General features: G+C 35.4%; 1 protein-coding gene across 2 annotated transcripts in view; it reads right to left on the bottom strand.

Moving 5' to 3' along the window:
- Window positions 1–26,069, bottom strand: part of LOC150099954 (uncharacterized) — a 257,685-nt gene that overhangs the window by 145,429 nt on the left and 86,187 nt on the right. For both annotated transcript variants that reach the window (XM_090402731.1, XM_090402732.1), the window contains one exon: window positions 9,273–9,356. In XM_090402731.1, coding sequence (XP_090258857.1) covers window positions 9,273–9,356 — 84 coding nt within the window. The remainder of the gene's footprint in view (window positions 1–9,272; window positions 9,357–26,069) is intronic.

The raw sequence follows: 26,069 nt of genomic DNA, 5'->3' as shown, positions 1-26,069 counted from the left end.
TCCACAAAATTGCCAAACTTGCTTGTAAGCACTAACAAAAGATCAGCCAGAACAATTGATTTGCCAGACTGGCATGGAAAACTGCACACTCATAATGTCTAATGGCATCATCCGTAACTAGAAAATGCATGCATACCAAGTTCAGATTCTGGTTATTTTTGGGTACCTCTGGTATATAGAGGATGATGTCTTCACATTGGTTGCTTTAGTACCTAAAATGCAAAGCAAACTTCCTTTCGGAGGTATACATTGTTATGCATTATGAAATGGTCACCACCCATACCAGTTTTGACCTTTATCGAGGTCTCATCAGTGGACGCCAGACTCATTGATGGGTATGGATAGTGACTAGACAAGCCAAACCTTAGATAAAATTTTTAAAAAACTATCAAACCCATCCAAAAATAATAGCAGGCACTTTAACAGGGAGTGAGTGATTTCACCGCAAGGTGTGAGACACCACTATCTTGCTTAATGGAGGCCTAACTGTTCATAAACCAACATTTAATCTCTATTCCTTTATGAACCCTCCAAAAGATAAAGGCTGTCTATTATCAGTACTAGGAGCGTGCAAGATACATTGCTAAATTCCCTAATTATGGACAGTCTTATAAATCTTCAGATATAAAAAGACAACATCAAAATTATGTACAAGATATGACAAATTGCTGGAATGCACACATGAAAAAAACTATATTTGCTTACATGTAGACTAATGGTTACTATCACTTTCAATATAATTTCCTCATGCATCAATGCACTTAAGATGATGATGCTATTGTTCTAAACATTTTTGTAACTCGTCTTCTGGAATGCTTTTTATTGGTGTTAATTATCCTGATGAATGATTCAACTGTTCAGTGAAAGTTCAGGTCTCTTCCTAAGAATAGCTTCATGTAATCTTGCCAATACTTCTAAATAATCAATCTAATAGACAAGCTTAGGTGTTAGACATTATTTATAACTTATTTTAATGGTATTACAACACCAAATGAAACCGAATAATAAAAAGATGTTTATTAACTGGCAAGTCTGGACTAGCAGACCATACTTTGAACACCCCTTCACACATGATTAGATGGGAAAAAAACAATATGCTATATAGAAGTCATTATAAGTCAGAAACATTATTTTCAGAATCAAGAATGGCTATGAAGCACTCTCCTAACCTAAAAAAGTATGGCTGCATTAATTTGACAAAAATTTGGGAGACTGTTTCCTAAGATCACCTTTTACACAACTGTAATACTTCTTTTTTACAGATTGCCAAACTAGGACTTTAGATCCTTTATCCATTACAATTTGAATTGTTTCACTTACTGTCATGTGTAAAATGTAACATATTTTGCTCTGAGGATGCTTGTGTGAAATATCAGTTAGTTAATAAACATCCTTTTATAATTTAGTTCATTTGGTGTTAATGCGATTAAAATAAGTTATGAACTGTTAAATAATATTAATAAATCTGAAGTGAATACCCTTACAAATGGGGAAAAAAAAAGCATGTCTTAATTTGCAATTTTGACATTCACACTTTTTTTTGGTCTTGGTGAAGATAATGTTTTCCACTACATGCTTTGGTGTTTTGTTTCAGGATTATTCTGAAAGCATCGAGTTTCATTACTAGTAATAACTATGAAAAACAGCTAATTGTAAAGAAAGATCAGAACAAACATCAAGCTGTTGCTGCTTTCTATCTTCACCCAAAATATTTTGCAGAAATTTTTATCATTCCCAAACCATCTGCCAAATTCTTCCTCATCATATGCATTTAATTCTGCCACTAACTGTGCACTTAACAGTCTACCAGAATGAACAATTTGCTGCATTCTTTCCACATTTTCATCTCTCTTATACCTCTTACAAGACTACCTTGTACTAGTCTTGTATACTTACAGGAATTTAATTGCAACATCTTGTAATTAAGAATAAATATGAAAGTAAAACATGACCTTTAATTATTTATAATTAAACTATGAAAAACAGCTAATTGTAAAGAAAGATCAGAACAAACATCAAGCTGTTGCTGCTTTCTATCTTCACCCAAAATATTTTGCAGAAATTTTTATCATTCCCAAACCATCTGCCAAATTCTTCCTCATCATATGCATTTAATTCTGCCACTAACTGTGCACTTAACAGTCTACCAGAATGAACAATTTGCTGCATTCTTTCCACATTTTCATCTCTCTTATACCTCTTACAAGACTACCTTGTACTAGTCTTGTATACTTACAGGAATTTAATTGCAACATCTTGTAATTAAGAATAAATATGAAAGTAAAACATGACCTTTAATTATTTAAAAGGGAGGATATCACATATTCAGCCATATTTTATAGCCAAATAAAGAAACTTTAAGTTTTGTAAGAGGTTGCTTAAGGGTCAAAGCCACATAATGGGAGGAGACATCTACATTGTATTTCAGGAATGCAGAGAACTGACATGGGCTTCTGACCTAATGTCCAATCCTCACCTTCACGTGGTACACCCCATTAGTAAGTATCTACTGGTAGTACTGAACGAATGAGGATGGGCTGGCAATTTGGGACTTAGCTGACCAAACTGTACTATTGGCTTAAACCACCATATAATGGTACAACATGATGAGATTTCATTTTGGTACTGGCTGGGGCAAGGCGTGGTTAAACAAGGGGACCCTACTGTTTTCATCAGGGAACCACGGCAAACAGCGAAAAATCCAGCTACTGGAACAAGCTCCAACTCAACATCTAGAAGAAGATAAATAAACACATCAGAAGAACTGAAAATAGGAACCGTCAGTATAAGGATTATTAACTGAAAAGAAATCAAACTTACAGAACAACTGGAAAAGTACCATGTGGACATAACTGACATTACTGAGACAAAGAAGATAAAAACAGGTAAGATATTACTAAATAAGTATAGGATGTTATAATCAGGCAATAATGATCAAGGAAAGGAAGGAGTAGCAATAGCATTCAATATCAAACAAGACAATAAACTTCTTGATTGGAAGGCAATTTCAAATAGAGTGATGTGGGCACACTTCAAAATGGAGATGTGGACAACGAAACTTATTTGTGCCTATGATCCCACAGAAGGTTCTTCTAAGGAAGAAGAGGAAGAATATTTTGAGTTATTAGAACAGGCAGCTGACAAAGAAAATGGAAAAGTGATCCTTGTGAAAGACCTGAACAGCAGAGTAAGAAATGAATCTCACCAGTCACATAAGAACATTTTTGAAAAATTTAGAGAAAAGGGCAAAGCTAATAATAATAATAGTAGTAAGTATTTACTGGACTTCTGCTCAGGACATGGACTAGTCATTACTAATACCATGTTTACTAATACCATAAATAAGAAAAGTGTCATTGACTATGTTATTGTTGTTGATAATGATATCATAAGGCTGGTTCAGGATACAAGAGTGTACAGAGGATTTGAAATTGGAAGCGAACAATATGCAGCACTAAGGTAGGATAAAATGGCTGTTACATTAAAAAAAACAGTAAGTAAGAAAGTTTTTAAAAGAATTAAAGTTGAGCAGCTTTAACAGGTAAGCTGTAGACTCAACTATACAAACATCATTGAAGAAAATCTGAAGCAGTTTGAAAACAAGAACCAAATCTTGGAGCCTCAGTGGCAAACTCTGAAGAAGATATTGATTCAGCTAGGGAGGTGCGTGGTGAAGTTGTCTGGAAGGATAGAAAAATAAGAACCCCATGCAGACTCAGGAAGTTTAAGAAGAAGTTCTAGAAAAGAAGAAAGCAAGCATAAATATCAGGAAAGTGGCAAAATGTTCTGGAGTCTAATGAAAAAGCTTAGAAATGAAGGGAAGAGTACTCTAAAAAAAAATCACAGATGATAAAGGTGACACAAATACTGCAGATATGGATATCTTAAATGTCTGAAGTAATTACTTTGAAAGCAGTGACAGAAGTATACTAGAATATTTTTAAGAGGAATGCAAAACAGGATACATATCAATACTTGAGGTAGAAAAAGCTATCAAAAATTTGGAATGTGGAACATAAACTGGAGCAGAGATATTCAACCAGAAATACTTAAGTATAAATGGTATAAAAGTAAGTGGCTATACTGCATAATTCAGAAGGTCTAGGCAGAAGATTGAATTCCAGATGATTGGAGAAGAGCTCTAATAGTTCTCATCTATTAAAAAGATGAATAAAGCTGAATGTGAGAGTGTTCCAGCTAAGATTTATGCTAGCATACGAAAAAGAGGTTGAGAAAGATTGTGGAAGAGAAACTTGAAGAACAACCTAGATTCAGACCAAACAGAGGTTGTCAAGATCAGATTTTCACTTTACAACAAATAGTAGAGAAATCATGACAAAGATCTGTACTTAAGTTTTGTAGATCTGGAAAAGGCATACGACAAGGTGCCCAGAGAAAAGATTTTCAAAAAACTATGATCATATGTGTGGAACATTATACAGAGCAGCACAGTCTATATTTAAGTTGTCAGTCAGCAGTTTGATTTGAAGGATATACATGAAGATGGTTTGATGTAAAATCAGGAATAAGACAAGGATACCATTATCTTCACTCTTATTCATCATCTATATGGATCACATTATGAAAGAACATGACATTAGGTCTCATATTAGAATTGGAGATGTCAAACTTAGATCTTTGCTTTATGCAGATGATGTACTCCTAAACACATCTAATGGAAGTCTCCAGGATTCTCTAACTAAACTGAATAATAGTTGTAACAAATTTGGCATGAAAATCAGCAATAAAAGACCAAAACAAAATAGGCAGAAATATTGAACACATCTGATGCATTCTAATTGGAGAGCCTATAGAACAAGTAAAATATTTCAGCTATTTAGGCACAGTTTTTAGTGAAGATGGCAGGTTAAATTTGGAAACAGCAAACAAAACAAACAAAGCTGGTATGGTGGGCAGCCAGCTGAATAAATTTATATGGAATAAGAGAGAAATTAGCAAAAAAAACACCAAGCTTGCTGTACACAATACTGTGTTTCAAACCAGTTTTAAGTTATGGATGTGAGAGCTGGGTTAAAAATAAAGCACTTGATCAAAGACTAGAGACCACAGATCTGAGGGTTCTGAGAAAAATTAGAAGAGAGAATCAATGGCAGAATCATTAAAAATGAAGATATTAAAAAGGAACTTGACATTATTAGCATTCCAAAATGTGTCAGTAGAGCTAATCTAAGGTGGTATTGGCCACTTAAAAAGAATGGGTGAGGAATGGTTAGCAAAACATTCCTCTTTTCTGGGTCTCTTTCCTGCCAAGATGAAGACCAAGGTCAAGGTAGATTGATTCAGTCTGAAGTGTCTTAGAAGCACGAAATGTTAGATATGACAATATTTAGAGTGTTGACAAGCAATAGATTAATTTGGATGAAAAATTGTGGATAGGAGATTATTAGTAATGTAAATTTAATCATGTAGTTCTGTCATAGTAGCCTGAACGCAAACTTGACTTGTTTGTCTGTTTGCTTACTTGGGAAATGGAGTAAAACCAGGTTTAAAATAGCCTGATATTTTTAACATTTATTATACCCAAGGTAAAATACTTCAACTGAAAAGCCCTGATGATGATTCTTCAATAGACAGGATTTGAATCCAGGTCTTTCCAACCCACCAAATTCAACTGAGCTACATAGGCTTTATTTGCCTTTTATTAGTTGTTAAATTAGTCCATTTTAATACCTTACTTATGCCAAATTAAAGCCTTTCAAGCTCTGTACTTAATAACAGATCTTTAATTTTATCTTTGAAATCAATGCTGTTTTTAATATAAGAAATAGATTGACCAGTAATGTTTTTGAAAGTCTAGAAACATATTTAGCAAGATGGTATTGTAAGAAGAGTCATTACAGCCATAGGATGTGTAATGGATAATCTTTGTGCACATTTGAAAGATCAGATGTGTGGAGGACTCACATAATGAATTTGCAATTTATCAATAACGGATGTATCCCAAGACTGAACTTGGTCTAATAATTTATTTAATAGATTTAATTTGCTTTGAGCTAGATATCCACTTTTTATTCATATGGAGTTATCTCCCTTTTCTCCCCTGTTCCTATCGGGGCGAGTTGAGCCCCCTCATGGGGGGGTTAAGTATTTATGACTGTAGATCCGTGTGTGTTCACAGGGCCAGTTTGCTTGCTTGCGGGATGAAAAACGCCAGATAAACTGGCAGAAAAAACCCTACTGCCTGCACCCAAGACCGGCTAACTTGGCTATGGCTGAGGAAGATACTCAAATTCCTCATGTCTTCGATGGGAATCGAACCTGGGACACTCCTTCCCCAGTCATACAGTTGTGAAGCACACAGCCACTAGGCTAACTGCACAGACAGATCTCCACTGATTACATTAGATGTAGATCTATCCCCGAGTAAAACAGTCCTAGTTGATGGTAGACATAGTTGAAATTCAGGAGCCACATCGTTAAGGTGGTTAAGTCATAACACTGGAAACAACATTAGTGTTGAAGAAACACTAATGTAGAGGAATAAGGAAGTTATTCTTCCACTGTACATGACTTTGATAAGATCACATCTTAACTACTGCACTTGTATGTTGTCACTTAAGTTAAGAAGAGATGAGGAGATAACTAAAAAGATTACCAAGTAACGTAAATAATATCCTATCTATGGAATTGTGCATATAACAGTTCAAGGAAAGGCTCGTGGTCTTCAAATTTTAAGTAATAGATGGAAGAAAGGAGATGAAACATAAACTGGTAAGGGGATCTTATACTACAGCACAAACAATATTTCACTCAAAGCAATGAGAGAGAACAAGGTCATTCCTGGAAATCAAGTAAAGTGTGTTTAGGAAGCAAGTGAGTTCCAAGTTCTTCTCACGAAGTGTGGTGAGTGTGTATAATGGGTTACTAGTGGATGTTGATAACTGCATCTTTGAGAAAATTTTCCAAAAAAGATAAGTACATAGGGAATGACCAGGAAGAAGCCCTTTCTTGAGAAGTCCTACAGGTACTTACATAATAATAAATACTTAGTATGTCTAAGTAGTATGTCAAGCAAACTATAAATTAATTAAATGTAGATGTTTCATATAATTATTAGTCTATTTAGTGAGTATTAAGTTTACAAGAAACACTAGAAACAGCTTCCAGTAACAATTAGCCTGCATAATAATGATGATGTTAAAAGCATCATTGTTAATTTGGCTGATCTAGTCTTTCATATTCCATATTTACTAAGATAAACTGTTATCAGCAAGCCATATGGTGGTTGAGTATTAAACCTTCATTCCTATTAAAGCAATGTAATAGGAACAGATGTAGGACATTTTGATTTTCTCTCAAATAATGTTATGTAACTCTTTTTTGTGTGACAATAGGCTAAACCTGACTCACGTACTTCTTCAAGACATCCTTAATATGTTCACCATCTTGATATCTGTCAATGGCCCATCTGGCTGCCAAGTCAACCTGATAAATATACCACAGGTGATCTACAGCAATGCAAGTAACACGTAACAATATTTCAGTTACAATTAATGATAATATGCAAGAAGCAAAAATGGCATCATTTGCAAAAGAATTACAGCCAGTGAGAGCAGAGAAGGAGAAAGATGTAATTTTAAATTGTAAGACAAAAGTGTGGCAAAAGCAGAAGAGAACAAGTAATTTTTGAAGCAGAATAACATGCAGGTGAAAAGTAATAAAAACAGCAAATGAAGCAGAATATCTAGTGACATGAATATAGTGCCCATGGATGAGAGATCAAAAATATTCATACATAGTAAATACACTATAAGCTAGAACTAGCATGCACCCTAAAAAGACATTAGGCCAAGAGTAGAAAAAGGACAGGAATTGATAATTAAGCATACTACTTACTGCACGGTATCACCCATATATCATGATAATAGAGGAAAATTTTGCTGCAACTGCCTTCCCCCTCCCCGTGACATACATATGTATATCAAACCAGCATACTTAATATCATCAGATGAGTCAGGCAGGTTCCCAGACTAATTATGTTAGCACTCTTCATCTTAATGTTGTCTCAATGATCCAGCTCACAATAAGAGAACAGAGCATTATTCATTTTGGTCTGGATTGGCAAAACTGATTTAATAACGACTGTTATCATGCAGGAAAGCAGAAAATGCTAATTCAGTAGACATTAAATTTTAAAAAAGTGACCTTTATAATAGTATTAAAAAGCTTATGTTCCTTCTCTCCTTGGAAATCTCAACTAAAAATAGAATAAGATTTTGTAGAAATCTAACAAACTTAAGGTATATTAATGGAATTCACTTGTATTAAATGTGTAACTTAATTAGTATAACATGTGGATTAATTCTTAATGTCAATTTGGAGCTCATCATTCTAAGCTTATCAAGTATTTTTTTATTTTATGTGACCTCCACCCAAAAAAGGATTCAGAGGTCAAATGCAGAACTTTTTTTCAAGTAATTCATATACAGAATTCAGCTATCACTTGAAAACATTTATAATCATCCATGCCTATAGTGAGATTTGAACTCACACCTGTTGGTTAAGAGGTACTGGCAATTGAGAGAGAGAGATTTAAGTAACATTTTAGTTGTAAACTCTTCCTCTCCAAAGAAGATATGTACTAAGAATGAATTTGAGTTGTGGCTTTTAGACAAAGAAAATATTAAGGTACCCACAAATACATGTATATATAATTATTTATTTTGCTTTCTCTTCAACTGATAAATTCAGTTGTTTTAATGAAGTTCTGTTACAAGCTTTTGACTTTGAAATTACAATATGATGTAACACACCAAATTATGGTAAAGTTGCTCACAATGTTGCATACATAATATCTAATTAGTTGACCAGAGTCACTCAATTTCCCTCTTCCACCTTCGAAATGTACTTTAACTGGTTAAGAGTTTTATTTCATTGATTTATGGTAAGCCTACCACCTTTTGACTAGTTCTTTTTCTTATTTTGATAATGATAGAGGAAAAACAACATTTCTCAATGGCTGTTTCATATCTCACTACTCCAAAAGAGTATTTTTTTTTCCTTAAGGAATTCAAAACACATAAATACTCAATGAGGTTCTTTAAGCATCTATCTTTCATAAGAATTATATGATTCCAAATGCAATATAACTCCTATCTGAAAGGAAATGAATATTATTACGAATATCACTCTTTTTTTTAGATTTTTCTAAATATTAAGTAATTACTATTTAGCATTAAGAAATGCAAAATTACTCCAATAAGCATGGAGCTTCATAAATCAGAACAAGTCATTTTGTAAAAATAACTAACCTTCGTTTAACAGTGTTCATATGCTCAAAGTCAAACCAAAACACCACAGCCAAGGCAAAAACATTTGACATCTGTGCAAAGAAACTGAAAGAAAATTATTAAAGCCAGATTTCCAAAATAAGGTCAATGTGCATTAAAAATAAACTGCATGCATTTGCTACATAAGGATTTATAAAGTATGATAGCAACTTAAAGAAATTAAAATGAAATAACAATATAAAAAAAGAAGCATAAATGAAGCTGTTTACCTGTAAAGTAAATATTCAAAATTTGAAATAAATTTAATTACCAATATCTTCAACTTAAAATACAATTTTTTTGAAATATTTGATAGGTACCCTCGGGGGGGGGGGTATTATTATAGTCCTACATAAAAAGTTTACATCATTACTAACTTCCTATCAACGATTGTCTTCCAAATTAATTCATTATCTTCAAGGACTCCAATATTGTTAAATCTTGCATTTCAGTCTTCTAAGACACTATCAATCCATTTAGATCTTGGTCTTTCTCTGGGTCTTTTCTGTCATCATAGTAAAAAAACTTGTTTCGCTACAAGTGTATTTTGCTAAGATGAAGAACAAGTAAAAGAAAAAACTTATTCCATATAAATTTATTCAGTTCAATTCCTACCATACCAGCTTTGCTAATTGTCTATATCCATATTTAATTTGCCATTTTCACTAAAAATTGTGCCTAAAAAGTTGAAATGTATTACTTGTTCTATAGCAGGGGGTGGCCAATCTTTTACATTCCATGCCATACAACTATTGTACCCCTTAAAAACTTCCTCTAAAAATATGTTAATATAGAACTAAAATGTGGAAATGCAGAAGGAATAGATGAAATATCTGCAGAATTCCTGAAACAACTTCAGAAGAAAGGAACTGAAGAAATAACCAAAATAATCAATTTAATTTATAACAAAGGGAATTACCAAAATATTTTATAATGTTAATATTTATACCTATACCAAAGAAAAGTAATGCAGTGAACTGCAAGGATTTTAGAACGATAAGCCTCATTTCCCATATATCAAAAATACTTATGAGAATTCTAACACTGAGAATTGCATCTAAGGTGAAGAATTTCTTTGAGAAGATCAGTTTAGTTTCAGGAATGGTAGGGGAACAAGAGATGCGACTGGACTGTTAAAAATAATACGTGAAAGAAGTCGGGAAGTGAATAAAAAAGTTAACATCTCTTATATAGATTTTGGAAAAGCTTTTGACTTTGTAAAATGAGATAAGATGGTGGAAGTAATGGAAAAGATTGGTATAGATTGGAAAGACAGAAGGCTAGTTATTTCATTATACATGGGACAAACTGCCATGGTGAGAGATATATACGGCACAACAGAACCAGGTATCATTGGACGAGGAGTAAGACAAAGCTGTTCTCTGTCACCAATTTTGTTTAACATGTATTCCGAGGCAACGTTAAAAGAAGCACTGGAGAATTCAGAAGAAGGAATAAAGATTGGAGGTAGACAAATATTTGCAACAATATGCAGATGATAAGGCATTATTATCAAATACTGAAATAGGATTAAAACATCTGTTGAACAGATTACTGGAGTCCTGGTATCAATTATGGAATGAAAATTAACATAAGAAAAACAAAGCTAATGAAAGTAGCAAGGAAAGAGGCAAATATGGATATCAGAATAAATGGGGAAAAATTGAATCAAGTAAAGACATTTAAATATATAGGAAGTGTGATTATCAGTGATGGAAGATGTAAAAGTAACATAAAAAAGCAAAAATAGCGATGGGAAGAGATGCCTTTAATAGAAAATGGAATTTATTCAGAAGTAAAATGGACAGAAACCTAAAGAAAAGACTAATAAAATGTTATGTGTGGAGTGTTGCCCTCATTGCAGCCGAAACTTGGACACTGAAGAAAGAAGAAATTAAGATTTTGGAAAGCTTTGAGATGTGGATTTGGAGAAGGATGGAAAAAATCAAATGGACAGATAAAGTAATGAAGAGGTCTTTAAAAGAATAGAAGAAGAAAGAAGTCTGTTAAAGAAGATAAAAAGAAGAAAGGGGAAACTGGATTGGACATATTCTGGGAAGAAATGGAATCAGAGATGCCATCAAAGGAAAACTAGACAGAAAAAGACCCAGAGGAAGAGTAAGGAAAACAATGCTAGATGACATGCTAAAATGGAGACAGCTACACCACCTTGAAAGAGAAGGCGAAAAAGAAGATAGATGTGCCAATATAGACAAGGCTTAATTTTCAAAAAAGTACAAAACTGGAAATGTTCACAAAGGATGAACAAAGTACAACTCCATAGTGCACGAGTATCAATTGTAAACTGACTGACAAAAACCTGCAATGCACTGCTGTTGCTAATGTTTGGTTACTCAGGATCAAACAAGTAAATGTGCAAAAGATGTGCATGAAACAATAAAAATCACTAAAAGTAATGACTAAGTTTTAGCTTTTTTTCCCCCCTACAAATTGGTTAATACTTTTTGCATAAATAGGTTACTTTTTTATTATTATTATTATTGGAGTCCAATGTGCCACTTCTAATCACCCACTACATGAGCCATAGGTCACCCATCCCTGTTCTATAGAACATTCAGGATGCAGTTGATATTTTCACTGTTCCCACCTAATTTCTGTCTTTTTATGTCAAATTTATTACAGCAATTATTCAATTCAATTCAGTTAAGGAATCGTACAGACTTATTGGATTTATTTAGTAATGAGCCGAGAGATTAATATCTCCAATTCTGATATCAGGTTCAATACTATTTTGCTTTGTAATGTGATCTATATAGATGATGAATAATAGTGGAGATTATGTGCACCCTTGTCTCACACCTGATTTAACATCAAACCATCTTCTGCACTTCTTTCAATTCTAAAAGCTGAAATGTATTACTTGTTCTATAGCAGAGGGTGGGGGTGAGGGTGGCAGCCAATCTTTTATGTTCCATGAACCAATTTTTTCATGTACTAGTTCAGATCTGCCATACAACTCTTGTACTTTTAAAAACTCGCTTTAAAAATATGTTAATATAAATGTGTTATTATAGACAAGGCTTAATTTTCTTCTTGCCTGCACCTTCTAACTGCTAACTGAAAACTCAAATATAGACTATGTTGCTCAATATAATATCTCATTTATGCCATTATACCATTTTGAACATACTGAAACCTTGCTATTACCTTTTCTAGATCTAAAAAACTTAAATGCAAATCCTGTTATATTCACGTGTTTTCAAATAGTCTTACAGTGAAAGTCTGATCCTGACAACCTCTGTTTGACCTGAACCAACCTTGTTCTTCTCCAAATTTCTCTTCCAAAATTTTTCTTAGCCTTTTCTTAAATATGCTTGCATAAATTTTACCAGATTTATGCAAGGAACACTAAATAAAGAAAGTCCTGCATGAGATGGGTACTATGCAAACTTTACTTTGATCATTTGAAATTTGACACTCTGACCAGGATCAAATTTCAAATGATTGGATTTCAAATATATATATGTTCATATTATTTACTGACTAAATTCCTAGATTAAGAAAAACAAATTAATTTAATCTAACACACAATGTGTTTCGTCGAAATGTCGACTTTTTTTTTCAGGAGTGAGAACATTAAAAGCAAACACAAAAAACACTGTAAAGAAACGTAAACTACAATAACAGACTATGAACTGAAATTAAGTTTGAACTGAAGCTACAGTCCGGGCTAAAGTTCTATTGTTAGGCACATGTGCACGTGTAACTTCACGAGTGCACCAGTATTTGATGGCAGAGCTATGTTAGTCTGGCAAACTATAACTAAGGTTACTGTTTATGTGAGAAGAAATTTCTTTGGATTCAACTATGCAGTGTTCTACTTAATCATGGCATATATCAATGTTTGATGTTGTATTCCAGTCTATTTCTTGTTGGCGGTCTTCATTATTTATGCTCACTGAGAACAGGACATGGCTTGAGAGTGCACTTGCTCTGGTTCTACTATATGCAATGTCTCTCTGATGTTCGAGATGAAATAGGATGGACTTCTCAGTTTGGCCATTATATGGCTTTCCACAGTCACATATGATATTATATACACCTGGAAACTGAAGATGGTTGTGAGCCTATTTTGATTAGCTTACAATTGACCAGAGTTTAGAAAGAGTGGAAAAACACCTTTTTATATTAAATTTTTTCAAAATTATTCTTAGTTTCCAGGAGAGTGAGCTGATGTAAGGTAAAGAGATAACCCTTAGGGTTGTCCTGTGTCATTTTGGAGACAGCAGTATAGTTGTTTATTGATGGTTTTTGAAGAGTAGCCATTATTTGTGAAGATTCTTTTGAGATGTTGTAGTTCATTTTTCAGCTCCTACTCATCTTACAACACAGACCTGGCATGATGAGCCAGAGTGGATGTGATACCTATACCTGAATAGTGGTGTGAGGACACATGCAGGTATCTATCCATGTGCATTGATTTTCTGAATCTCTAGATTTTTAAGGAGTCTACATCTTAGTAAGTTTGGTGTCTAGAAAAGACAGAGATCCATTTTCTTCAATTTTGATAAACTTGATGTCTGGGTGGACGTTGTGCAAGTGATTTAAAACGATATGAAGATTATTTATACCGTATTTCCAAATAAGGAATATGTCATCCATGTAACAGAGGCAGATTTTAGGTTTAAGTGTAGCAGTAGAGATGGCCTTTTCTTCGAAATCCTTGAAAAAAATGTTGGCTAGTATTGGAGACAGGGGCTGTCCATTGCTAATCCCTTATTTTGTTTATAAATTTTTTCTTCAAACTTATAGCCTGAATTAATACAATGCGATAACAGAGCAAACATCTTTCTTTGAGATCTTGTTACTTAAAATATTGAGAATCTCTTGGGTTGGAACATTTGTAAAGGGTGCCACTACATCAAAGCTCACTATAATATCTGAATTCTTGAGCTTTATATTTTTAGTTTTAGAGACAAAGTCCACTGAATTTTTAATGTAAGAAGAAGATTTTCCTGCTAAACCTTTTAAGGAAGATGCTAGATATTTTGATAACTTATATGTAGGCGAGTCAATACTATCAACAATTGGCCTTAGTGGATAATTTTCTTTAAGTATCTTTGGAAGGCCGTATAATCTGGGGAATAAGTGGATGTAGAGAACGAAGAGAAAGGCATATGTTTCTTGGTAGTTCCATGGTCTTTTTCTTAGAGGGTTGGTTTTACTATGTATCTCTCTCTCTCTCTCTCTCTCTCTCTCGCTGGGTCTCTCTCTAGCTCCGAGTACGTATCTGACTCTAATAACGCTAAGATTTTGTTACGGTAATCTGTTTTAGGAGTGCTTAAGGGTCAAAGCTATATAACTGAGAGGAGACCTCCACACAGCCTTTAAAGGAATGGAGAGAACCGATCACGGCTTCTGACCTAATGTCCAATCCTCACCTTCTCGTGGTGCACCATGTTGGGTATCTACTTAGACACTCAACGAACGAGGATGGGCTGGCAATTAGGGATTTAGCCGACCAAATTGTATTCTTACTGGTTAAACCAAAATAAAAAATGATGGTACAACATGACAAAATTTCATTCCAGTTGGGGCGTCGCCCAGTTAAACAAGGCCACCGTTGTTTTTGCCAGGGAACCAGGGCGAACAGCAAAAAGTCAGCTACTGGAAAAAATCTGAAAGCACAACCCAACTCGACATCACCAGAGTTAAAGATCGGTACTATCAACATAAGAAGCCTGAATGGCAAAGATGTGGAGCTAGCTGAGGAATTAGATAAGTATCAGATTGACATAATAGGGGTGACTGAAACAAAAAAGACAAAAATTGGCGAGATCTTTCTGAGCAATAAATACAAAATGTTATATTCAGACAATAACAATCAAAGAAAAGAAAGAGTAGCCATAGTATCCAACACAAAATACGAGGCTAGTCTTCTTGAATGGCAGTCAGTCTCAAGTAGAGTGATGTGGGCAAATATCAGAATGGGGAATTGGACAATGAGACTTATTTGTGCCTATGGTCCCGCAGAAGGTTCTCCTAAGGTAGAAGTGGAGGAGTTTTTTGAGGCTTTAGAAAAAGCAACTGACACAATGAAAAGGGAAAAGTTGGTCCCGGTTGGGGATCTAAATAGCAGAGTAGGAAATGATTGTCAGAGATACAAAAATATTTTGGGAAAATTTGGGGAAAAGAGCAAAGCTAATAATAATGGCAAATACCTGTTGGATTTCTGATCAGGATATGGATTGGTTATTACTAACACCATGTTCCAACATAAAAATGTGCACAAATTCACATGGAGAGAAGAGGCAAGGAATAAGAAAAGTCTCACTGACTATGTTATTGTTGATGGTGATGTTTTCTCCTTGGTACACGACACCAGAGTGTACAGAGGATTTGAAATTGGAAGTGATAGCTATTTAGTCTTGAGCAGGATAAAATTGAATTTCATATTGAAAAAAGGAACATGTAAGAAAGTTTTAAAGCGAATAAAAGCTGAGCAGCTCAAATATGTGAACTGTAGACTAAAATACACAAACATTATTCATGAAAAAAATGAAAGAGTTTGAGAACAGGAACCAAACCTTGTTGATTCAGTGGGAAGCCTTAAAGAAAACACTGATTGATTCAGTCAGAGAGGCATGTGGTGATGTTGTCTGCAAGGATACAAAAATCAGAACTCCATGATGGACACAGGAAGTTAAAGAGACAGTGAAGGAAAAGAAGAAAGCATATCAAAAGTTCCTGGCAAATAAGTCAGCTTGTGCTCTTAGATAATACAGAGACAAATGTAAGAAAGCAAAACATTGCGTAAAACTAACTAAACAAAAGTCACGGGAGGACTTTGGCAAGAACATAGAAAATAAATTCAAGAAGGTGGCAAAATATTCTGGAGGTTGTTGAAGAAGCTTAGAAATGGAGGAAAGAATGCTGTAAAAGGAGTTAGAGATAATAAGGTGACATGAAAATAGGAGAAAAAGATATCCTTGAAGTATGGAGTAATTACTTCGAAAAATTGCTAAATGAAACAAGCAGTGATAGCACAGTGGTAAAGAGCACTCAACAGGCATATAGTCAGGAATACATATCCATACTTAAAGTAGAAAAAGCCATCAGTAGCCTGAAATATGGAAAGGCAGCAGAAGTAGATGATATTCGACCAGAAATGCTCAAGCATGGAGGTATAAAAGTCTTACAGTGGCTGCGCTGCATAGTTCAGAAGGCCTGGACAGAGGGACAAATTCCCGATGGTTGGAGTAGAGCTCTCATAGTACCCATATATAAAAAGGGAAATAAGGCTGAATGTGAGAGGTATTTCTCTACTGAGTGTTCCTGGCAAGATTTATGCAAGAATACTTGAGAAACGGTTGAGAAGAATTGTGGAAGAAAAGCTTGGTGAAGAACAAGCTGGATTCAGACCAAATAAAGGCTGTCAAGATCAGATCTTCACTTTATGACAAATAGTTGAGAAAGCATGGGAATATAACAAAAATCTGTATTTAAGTTTTGTCGATTTGGAAAAGGCATATGACAAGGTGCCAAGATAGAAGCTATTCAATACGCTACAGTTATATGGTGTCAATGGGCCATTATATCAAGCAATACTTAGTCTTTATTTGAGTTGTAAGCTAGCAGTTAGAATTGAAGGATGTACAGGAAGATGGTTTAATGTTAAATCTGGTGTGAGACAAGGATGTACATTATCCCCTATGTTATTCATTATCTATATGGATCGCATTATGAAGGAAAGTGCTATTAAAAATGATATCAGAATTGGAGATGTTAATGTCAGCTCTTTGCCCTATGCGGACTATGTTATACTTCTAAATAAATCTGCTACAAGCTTGCAAGATTCCCTGACTAAATTGAATAACTGTTGTAATAGATATGGTATGAAGTTCAGCAATAAAAAGACAAAGACAATGAAAATAGGTAGAATCGTTGAAAATGACAACTGCATTGTGAACGGAGAACCTGTGGAACAAGTAAAACATTTCAGCTACTTAGGCACGATTTTTAGTGAAGATGGTAAATTAAATATCGAAATAGACGACATAATCAACAAAGCTGGTATGGAGGAAGTCAACTGAATAAATTCATATGGAATAAGAGAGAAATTAGTCGGAACACTAAATTAGCTGTATACAAGATAGTGTTCATACCAGTTTTAACTTATGGATCTGAGAACTGGGTCAGAAGTAACACACTTGACCAAAGACAAAGAGACCACAGATATTAGAGTCCTGAGAAAGACTAGAGGCATGAACAGATGGCATCAATGGCAATATTATATTAAAAACGAGGATATTAGGAAAGAACCTGACATTGTTAGCATCCAGGAATGGGTTAGCGGAGCTAATCTCAGATGGTGTTGTCACTTAAACAGAATGGACGAGGAAAGATTAGCAAAACAAGTGTTCTCTGCCAGGTTGGCAGGAAAACGACCCAGAGGAAGACCAAGATATAGGTGGGTTGATACAGTACAAAGTGCTTTAGACGATAGAAATATAAGATCTGATAATGTTGGAGTCTTGACAAGTAACAGACTGATTTGAAGGAAAATTGTAGATAGAAAGTAAGTAGTGATGTAAATTTTTCATTTAGTACTATCATATCCTGTACACCCCTTGAGGGTACATGTCAGGAATTTGATGATGATGATATTGATGATGAAATAATCTGTTTTATTTAGGACAACAGTTGCATTACTCTTGTCAGCTTGGAGGATGGTAACATCTTTGTTCTTTGTAAGTTTTTTAATGGCTAGTTTTCACCAGGAGAAATGTGGTCAACTAGGGTTTCTGCATTGTTGATCACAAATATGGCTTCCAAGCAAAGTAAATTCACCTCTGCAGTAGGAAGTAGTGAAGGAGCTTTCTCTATTTTAGTGAGAAACAATTCTCTAGGGATTGTTTTAGGCAAAAGGACAAAATTGAGACCTTTGAAAGAATGTTCTTCAGAACTAAGAATATATGATGGTTTTATCACTAATTTTTTGAGGCCTTCATGATGATTGTTAGGGGCAGATCGTTCTTGTGCTGATTTGAGTGATTTAAATTTCCTACTTAGCTTACATTTATTAACATTCTGAAATGTTGAGGACCAACATTTGCTTATTCTTGTAGTTCCATGACACGTAGTGTAAGGATACCGCTAATTGGTTTTCTAAAGATGATTTTTTCGTAAAGAGAATAGCTAAATTGCGTTTGGTATCGCCAATTCTTTCTCATAAAAGTTCTAATTTTGCTTTTTTGTAAATTCTGTGTGCCCTTTCTGTCGTTATGACTTCCCTGAATTGTAGGAATTTTGGAATGATAGAAAAGAATTTAATGTTTTAATAAGATAAGCCTATTAATAAAAAGTCTAATGCTTCTGATAAGCTTTTATCCTCATCATAAGGGATATGATGATTATCAGCTATATTGACTTGGTATGAACATACGACCATATCTACATTTTTTTTTTTTTGTGTTTGCTTTTAATGTTCTCACATTAAAGCTTATCAGAAGACCATCAGAAGCATTAGACTTTTTATTAATAGGCTTATCTTATTCAAACGTTAAATTCTTTTCTATCATTCCAAAATTCCTATAATTCAGGGAAGTCATAACGAGTTGGCATAAGAAGTTTGCATTCTGATAAAACATGTAAATGAATAGTAGCCAGTAAATAATATGAACATATCTACATACCGAGCCAATATAGCTGATAATCATATATATATATATATATATATATATATATATATATGTGTGTGTGTGTGTGTGTGATTATCAGCTATATTGATTATCAGATATATATATATATATATATATTCCCACCCTGACTGCATTCCACATGAATGTTTCCACCAGAATGCTGTCATTGTTTCAGTCAACAACCTTTCAAAGTAATTACTCCAGACATTCAGAATATCTTTTCCTTCAATTTTCCTGTTAACTTTATCATCTTTGATTCCTTTTATGGTACTTTTTCCTCCATTTCTAAGCTTTTTCAATAACCTTGCCATTTTCTTCATATTTATATTTTATGTTCTTATAAAAGTCTCCCACGACTTCATTTAGCTAGTTGCACACAGTGCTTTGTTTTCTTACATTTTTTTCTGCATTATCTAAGATTACCTGCTGACTTACTTGCAATGTACTTTTCAGACTTTCTTCCTTTTCCTTCATTGCCTGCTTTACCTTTCCAAGTCCACCATGGAAACCATGTGAGAATTAAAAGCTGCAGTAGTTGGTATTTTAATCATGGACATGTGATCATTTTTGTTCAAATAAGATAGTTTTTTTTAATGCATTAAAAAAAGCTATTTTATTTGAAGGTCTCACATTCTACACATAAGCGGTAACAGAACCTATAGCACATTAACAACATGAGTTAAGGAGTGTCAATAGAGAAGGAATTAAATAACAGTTTTCAGTTATAAACCTATATTTACTACAGTATAATAATAATAATAATAATAATAATAATAATAACAATTATTATCATACAAGTATCTCCATTAAGCCAGAAGACTCATCATGGGAGATCCATTTATGCACAGACTAACCATCATTCCCACAATATCTATCACACTTCTCCTTAAACTCATTCACTGATGAAGCACTCACAACCACCTCTGCCAATGCATTCCATCCATTCACCACCCTCCAAGCAAAAAGCCTAGTTCTGACACCAATGCTAAGCACACTCTTATACAACTTCCACTGATGACCCCTCTTATTCTTTGCCTTCATGATATGTACTGAAAAAAAAAAAAAAAGACTTCAAGGTCAATCCTATAAAACACCTTTAATAACTTAAATTCTTCTATTGTGTCTCCTCTTTTTTGCCAATCAGCTAATTTTTGAAGCCTACAGACCATTAAGATATTCTCATGGGGAGCATTTCATATACCTGCCACAATCTTTCTCACTTGGCTCTGGATCCTATCCACACTTCATCATCACAGAATCCAGGAGTGAAGATTTGTGTGCAGCAGTCCAGATGTGGCATTATTCAAGCCTTATATAGAGCAACAATAACCTTCCTATCTCTGCTTGTTATTGTGTTCTTCAACAACAACTACATAATCTGATGTGCTGTTTTGGTTACCTTTGCCATATGCCATCTAAACTTCAACTTCCTGTCCACAATCAGACTTAAGTCCCTGGCCACAGTTTCCTGCAGTTCTTTTTTTTTATGTTGGGTTCAAATATGAGTGGTTGGCTGATCAATCTATAGTACTTTAGTACTATATGGGTAGTGGATTGCGAAAGGAGCAACTTGTTGAAATTCGATTTAAAAGCCTGTATATTGTATTCTTTCAGAAATACATCAGAGGGAAGACTGTTCCACAGCATAGCAGTAGCAGGGATGAAGGAGGAGGAAAAGAAACTTGTTCTGTGGGTTTCAAGCTGTACTGTGAAAGGATGTTGGGTGGTTTCAGATGAATATTTCCATGGAAAATGTTCATCTGAAACAGCATGTTGATGCTGTTTCAGATGAACATTTTCCATGGAAATATTTATAGAATACAAATTGCAGAGACTAAGTGTCTATATGAAAGTGAGTTGGTAAGAGATGAGTCATTTATCAGTCTAACTGCTCTCCTCGAGTAAAGAATTTTGAGGGAGCTTTTAGAGCCCCACTCCAAATATGAAAACAGTATTTGATAGCTGGGCAGATTTGTGATTTGTATAAGGTTAACAGCTGTTTAGAGGTGAAGTAACGTCTTGAGTGAAAAAGAAATCCTTGTTTTTTGGAAGCTGAGGATGCAATGGTGATGATGTGTTTATGCCAAGAGAGGACTGATGTCAAGGTAATTTCGAGAAGAGAAATCTCATCTTGTTTGGGAATTTGAGTGTTATCAAAAATAACACTGGGGGAAAATGTTTTTTTTTTGTGAGAAATAAGACAGAATTGGGTTTTACTAGCATTGAAGTTGACGAGGTTATCTGAGCCCCATTGGAGGATGGCTTGGAGGTCAGAATTAAAGGGAGTTGTGGTTGATGTTCTGTGAGTTGAAGTGAGTTGTGGTAAGGTTTATCAAATCAAAGGGAGGAGTGCAATGTGCTGTCATCTGCAAAACTGTGTATTGGGTTAGAGGTCAACTGAAGTAGGTCATTGATATACAGAAGGAAGAGGGTCAGTGAGAGAACTGAACCTTGTGGGACCCCAGCATTAGTTGGAAGGTGAGAAGACAGGGAGCCATCTACCATCACACATAGTGTGCATCCACACAGAAAGCTGGCAATCCATCTGCAGAAGTCCTGAGACAGTTCAAATGATGGGAGCCTGTTTAGTAAGCCTTTGTGCCAGATTTGGTCAAAGGCTTTAGAGATATCAAGTGCAACCACTTGGGATTTGCCAAATTTTTTCATGGCATTTATTAGGCATCCAGATATGGGTGATATATGAGAGTAGATCATCTGTTGATCGGCATCAATGGAATCCGTACTGGTGGTCGCTTAATAGCTGGGTACCTTCAAGATAAAGTAGGAGTTGAGAATTGATGGTTTTCTCCATCACTTTAGATAAGGCTGAAGTGAGTGAGATAGGGCAGTAGTTAGATGGCAGCGATTTGTCACCCTTTTTAGGAATGGGTTGAATATAGGCCAATTTCCAGGCTTTGGGATATATACCAGTGGAGTAAGACAGTATGTACAGATGGCATAGGATAAGGTCAATTCTGGTGCAGAGACTATCAGAACAATTGGAGAAATGCTATCAGGGTTAGGAGACTTTTTTTGTGTATGTCTAATTTAGACAACAGGTTTATGATCCCTTTCTGGCAAAAGGATACATGGGCATTGTATGTTGGGCAGTTGGGATGACCGGAGGGGGTTGGCATTTGCCATTGTCAGTTATGCATGCATTGGAGGCAAAGTGTGAAGCCAGGAGATAAGCTTTTTCTGTGGGTGATGTTGCAATTGAGAAATCTGGGTATGATAAGGGTGGGAATGGTGTAGGACAAAAGTTATGACTCATTGCTTTGGCAAAGACCAAAAGGCATGGCTGCCATTTGGACAGGCTGCAAGTTTCCTGCTTTTTGCCCATTCAAATTCTGTTTTGGAAGCATTGATAATTTTCTTGCATCTGTTTCAGGCTTCAGTATAGGCACTGAAGGAGGATGGAGTTCTTGATTTGAGCCAGTTGTGGTATGCTTGATTTCTCATTTGCACAGCCTTGGTACATCTTTTGGATTGGAAGACCAGAAACAATAGTCCAACCATGGGAATGAAGTATAGTAGTCTCGGAGGCTGTCCCATTTGGCACTGTCATAATGTCAAGCTACTCTCGTGTGGGTGTGACTGTGTAAGCATTGTTACCCAGGGGACTCACTACATATTTGGAAGGGTCATTGGTAAGGAAGAGATCTAGGGTATTTGGTGAGTGATTCGAGTTATCTGATATTCTGGTCAGCTTGTGAACCAGTGGCATAGCTGGGGGGGACTGCCCTAGGCACCACTTTGAACCTTTTTGAACTTTTGCAGTTAATTCTAAAATACAGTCTTGAGAACTCAGTTCCAAATATTGTAATACTACTGCGAATTTTCCTCACAATTGCTGTAAGTGTTGCTAGTTGTGAGAGGAGTTTTGCTAAATAAAATTGATTAAGAATTACCTACATTACTATGAAATAGACTTTGCCAATGTCATTGATGATTTTGCTAAAGAAAAGCAAGAAAAATAACATTTTAGAATGTTGAAATGAAAGTTTTACTTCAAAAATAAACATAGTGCTTTAATTTATTTTCCTATACATTGTTTTGACTTTTTGTAGTATTTTTGGTGTGTATTGAGAGGGGTGGCAAACTCAAGGACCGCCCCAGGCAGCAAAAGCTCTAGCTATGCCACTGTTGTGAACAATTTGTATAAGGTCATTAGTGATGGCAAATGTTTTAGCATTTTTGCCTGCAGGATCTGAACAACTGGAAGAGGAAAGCCAGTTGGTGTTATAGACATTAAAATCACCTGGAAGGATGATTTCACTGTCAGGAGAGTGAGACTGGAGAAAATCAACTTTTAAGATGAGGAAATTAAAGAACTCTGAGTGGTATTAGGAGAGCGATAGAGATAGCAGATAAATTTGACTGAGTGGGGGAGGAATATTTTTAACCAAAGAAAGTCAAAGTTGGGCGATTCTAGGTTAGGTGCTCTGGCAGGGTATGCTAGATCAGATATATGAGCAGATGCCACCCTTGGGTCAAAAGGACTTAAATAGTGTATAGTTTGGAAGGTTGAGATTTGAGTTTCTGTTAAAACGAGTAGGTGGAGTTTGGTGGACTGCAGATGGTAGTGGACACTATTAAGGTTGGAGTTGAGACCACGGATGTTGGTAAAGTGGATATGCAAGGTTCTGTGAGGTATCGATTTGATCACAAAGATCTTGCATGTTTCCTATGCAGTGCCTGCATACTGGTCTCCTTGGTGGCTAATAGTGGCATCTTGATTTTTGCACTAGTTTGGTTTGTTTATAGTCTATGATTCAACTGTTATCTCCATTTTGGCGTTTTTCTTCTATTTGTCTTCGGAGTTGCCGTCTTGGTTCCTCTGGGCAAAAGTTAAATCAGGTTGAGCACATTTCGCGATTGGGAGTAAGTGTCTTTTAGGTTGTTATTTATCACCATTATTAATTTGGATGTGTTTGTTGGTGTGTCAGAGGTCACTTTCACAAGACGTGGAAAGTTCGTTCCTTCCTTTCTTTTGTTTATGGGTCTGAAACTATGGCAATTGACGATATTTCTGGGATCGAAGTTGCATTCACCTGCTAATTTGCTGATGTCTTCTTTTAATGATTTACCATTTTCTGCCAGAAAGTTCAGAATAATGGCATTGAGTCTCCTGATTTTGGCCTTGAGCGACTCGTGTACCATTGATGCAATTAGATCACTTCACTCAGTTCATTAGTGGGCACTCATGAACCTGCAATCAGCCACTGGTCATCGAGTATCTCGAGCTTAGTTTACAACTTTCGGATTTTGGAAGAGAAAGTATCGATCATGGTATTAAAATGTTGTTTGAGGTTTTCAACTCATTCACCTAGGTTCAGTAGCTGTTTTATTGAAGAAAAGCCATTGAATAGAAGAAAGACTGGTTGAGATCGATAAAAAGGTTGTGTGCTGATTCATCTATTTTCATGCAGAAGTATGTAGCCAGTGGCAACATACTTTTTTTTCCTTTCAGTAACTTCAGATTCACATCTGCAGCACTTCGTATTGTCATTCAGTTTGTTGGCGATCGGCTGCGCTATCCTAAAAGGACTAAGTAATCTTTCGTTGTTGGCCTTTGTTTCTGCCATCTTTACTTTGCATGGTAAGCAATTAAAAAACACCCATGGGTGCTTTCACGTGACTGTTTTTTAATTGTAAAAATAACTCATTTGAAAGACTATGGGTACTTAGTACTGTTAATATATGTTAATATACATATATTAACATCATTCCAGCCAGTTGGAGTGGAAAGGTTTCTAATACCCGCAGACTGGCTACCAACGCTAGAGTCCTATGATTTGTGTTGTCTACTATATACATATATTAACATCATTCCAGCCAGTTGGAGTGGAAAGGTTTCTAATACTCGCGGATTGGCTACCAACGCTAGAGTCTTATGATTTGTGTTGTATACTATATACATACATTAACATCATTCCAGCCAGTTGGAGTGGAAAGGTTTCTAATACCCGCAGATTGGCTACCAACGCTAGAGTCCTATGATTTGTGTTGTCTACTATATACATATATTAACATCATTCCAGCCAGTTGGAGTGGAAAGGTTTGTAATACTCGAGGATTGGCTAGAGTCCTGACTTATGTTGAATCTTTCATATTAGGTTGGCTGAATGTGTGCCAACCAGTTCCTTGGAATTTTCATACCATCTTTATTGTTGATATTTGGGTGGTTTATCAGGATTTCGCAGGTTTCTTTAAATTTTCTTTTGTACCATGTTTTTGTGCGGTGTAAGGAGCAGGTGCTTTTCCAGTTGATTTGGTGTAAGGTGTTAAGTGCATGGTCTGATAAACGCTAGAGTCCTATTATTTGTGTTGTCTACTATATACATATATTAACATCATTCCAGCCGGTTGGAGTGGAAAGGTTTCTAATACTCGCGGATTGGCTACCAACGCTAGAGTCCTATGATTTGTGTTGTCTACTATATACATATATTAACATCATTCCAGCCAGTTGGAGTGGAAAGGTTTCTAATACTCGTGGATTGGCTACCAACGCTAGAGTCCTATGATTTGTGTTGTCTACGATATACATATATTAACATCATTCCAGCCAGTTGGAGTGGAAAGGTTTCTAATACTTGCGGATTGGCTACTTCGCCAATCCGCGAGTATTAGAAACCTTTCCACTCCAACTGGCTGGAATGATGTTAATATATGTATATAGTAGACAACACAAATCATAGGACTCTAGCGTTGATCAGACCATGCACTTAACACCTTACACCAAATCAACTGGAAAAGCACCTGCTCCTTACACTGCACAAAAACATGGTATGAAAGAAAATTTAAATAATACTGCGAAATCCTGATAAACCACCCAAATATCAACAATAAAGATGGTATGAAAATTCCAAGGATCTGGATGGCACACATTCAGCCAACCTAATATGAAAGATTCAACATAAGTCAGGACTCTAGCCAATCCGCGAGTATTAGAAACCTTTCCACTCCAACTGGCTGGAATGATGTTAATATATGTATATAGTAGACAACACAAATCATAGGACTCTAGCGTTGATCAGACCATGCACTTAACACCTTACACCAAATCAACTGGAAAAGCACCAGCTCCTTACACTGCACAAAAACATGGTAC

Source organism: Typopeltis vanoorti, chromosome 13, assembly GCF_054136105.1.
Source record: "Typopeltis vanoorti isolate ZY-2024b chromosome 13, IOZ_Tvanoo_1.0, whole genome shotgun sequence".
In the NCBI taxonomy this organism is placed as follows: domain Eukaryota; kingdom Metazoa; phylum Arthropoda; class Arachnida; order Uropygi; family Thelyphonidae; genus Typopeltis; species Typopeltis vanoorti.
Note: the sequence above shows the minus strand (reverse complement) of the source record. Positions and strands in the feature narration are given on the sequence as shown.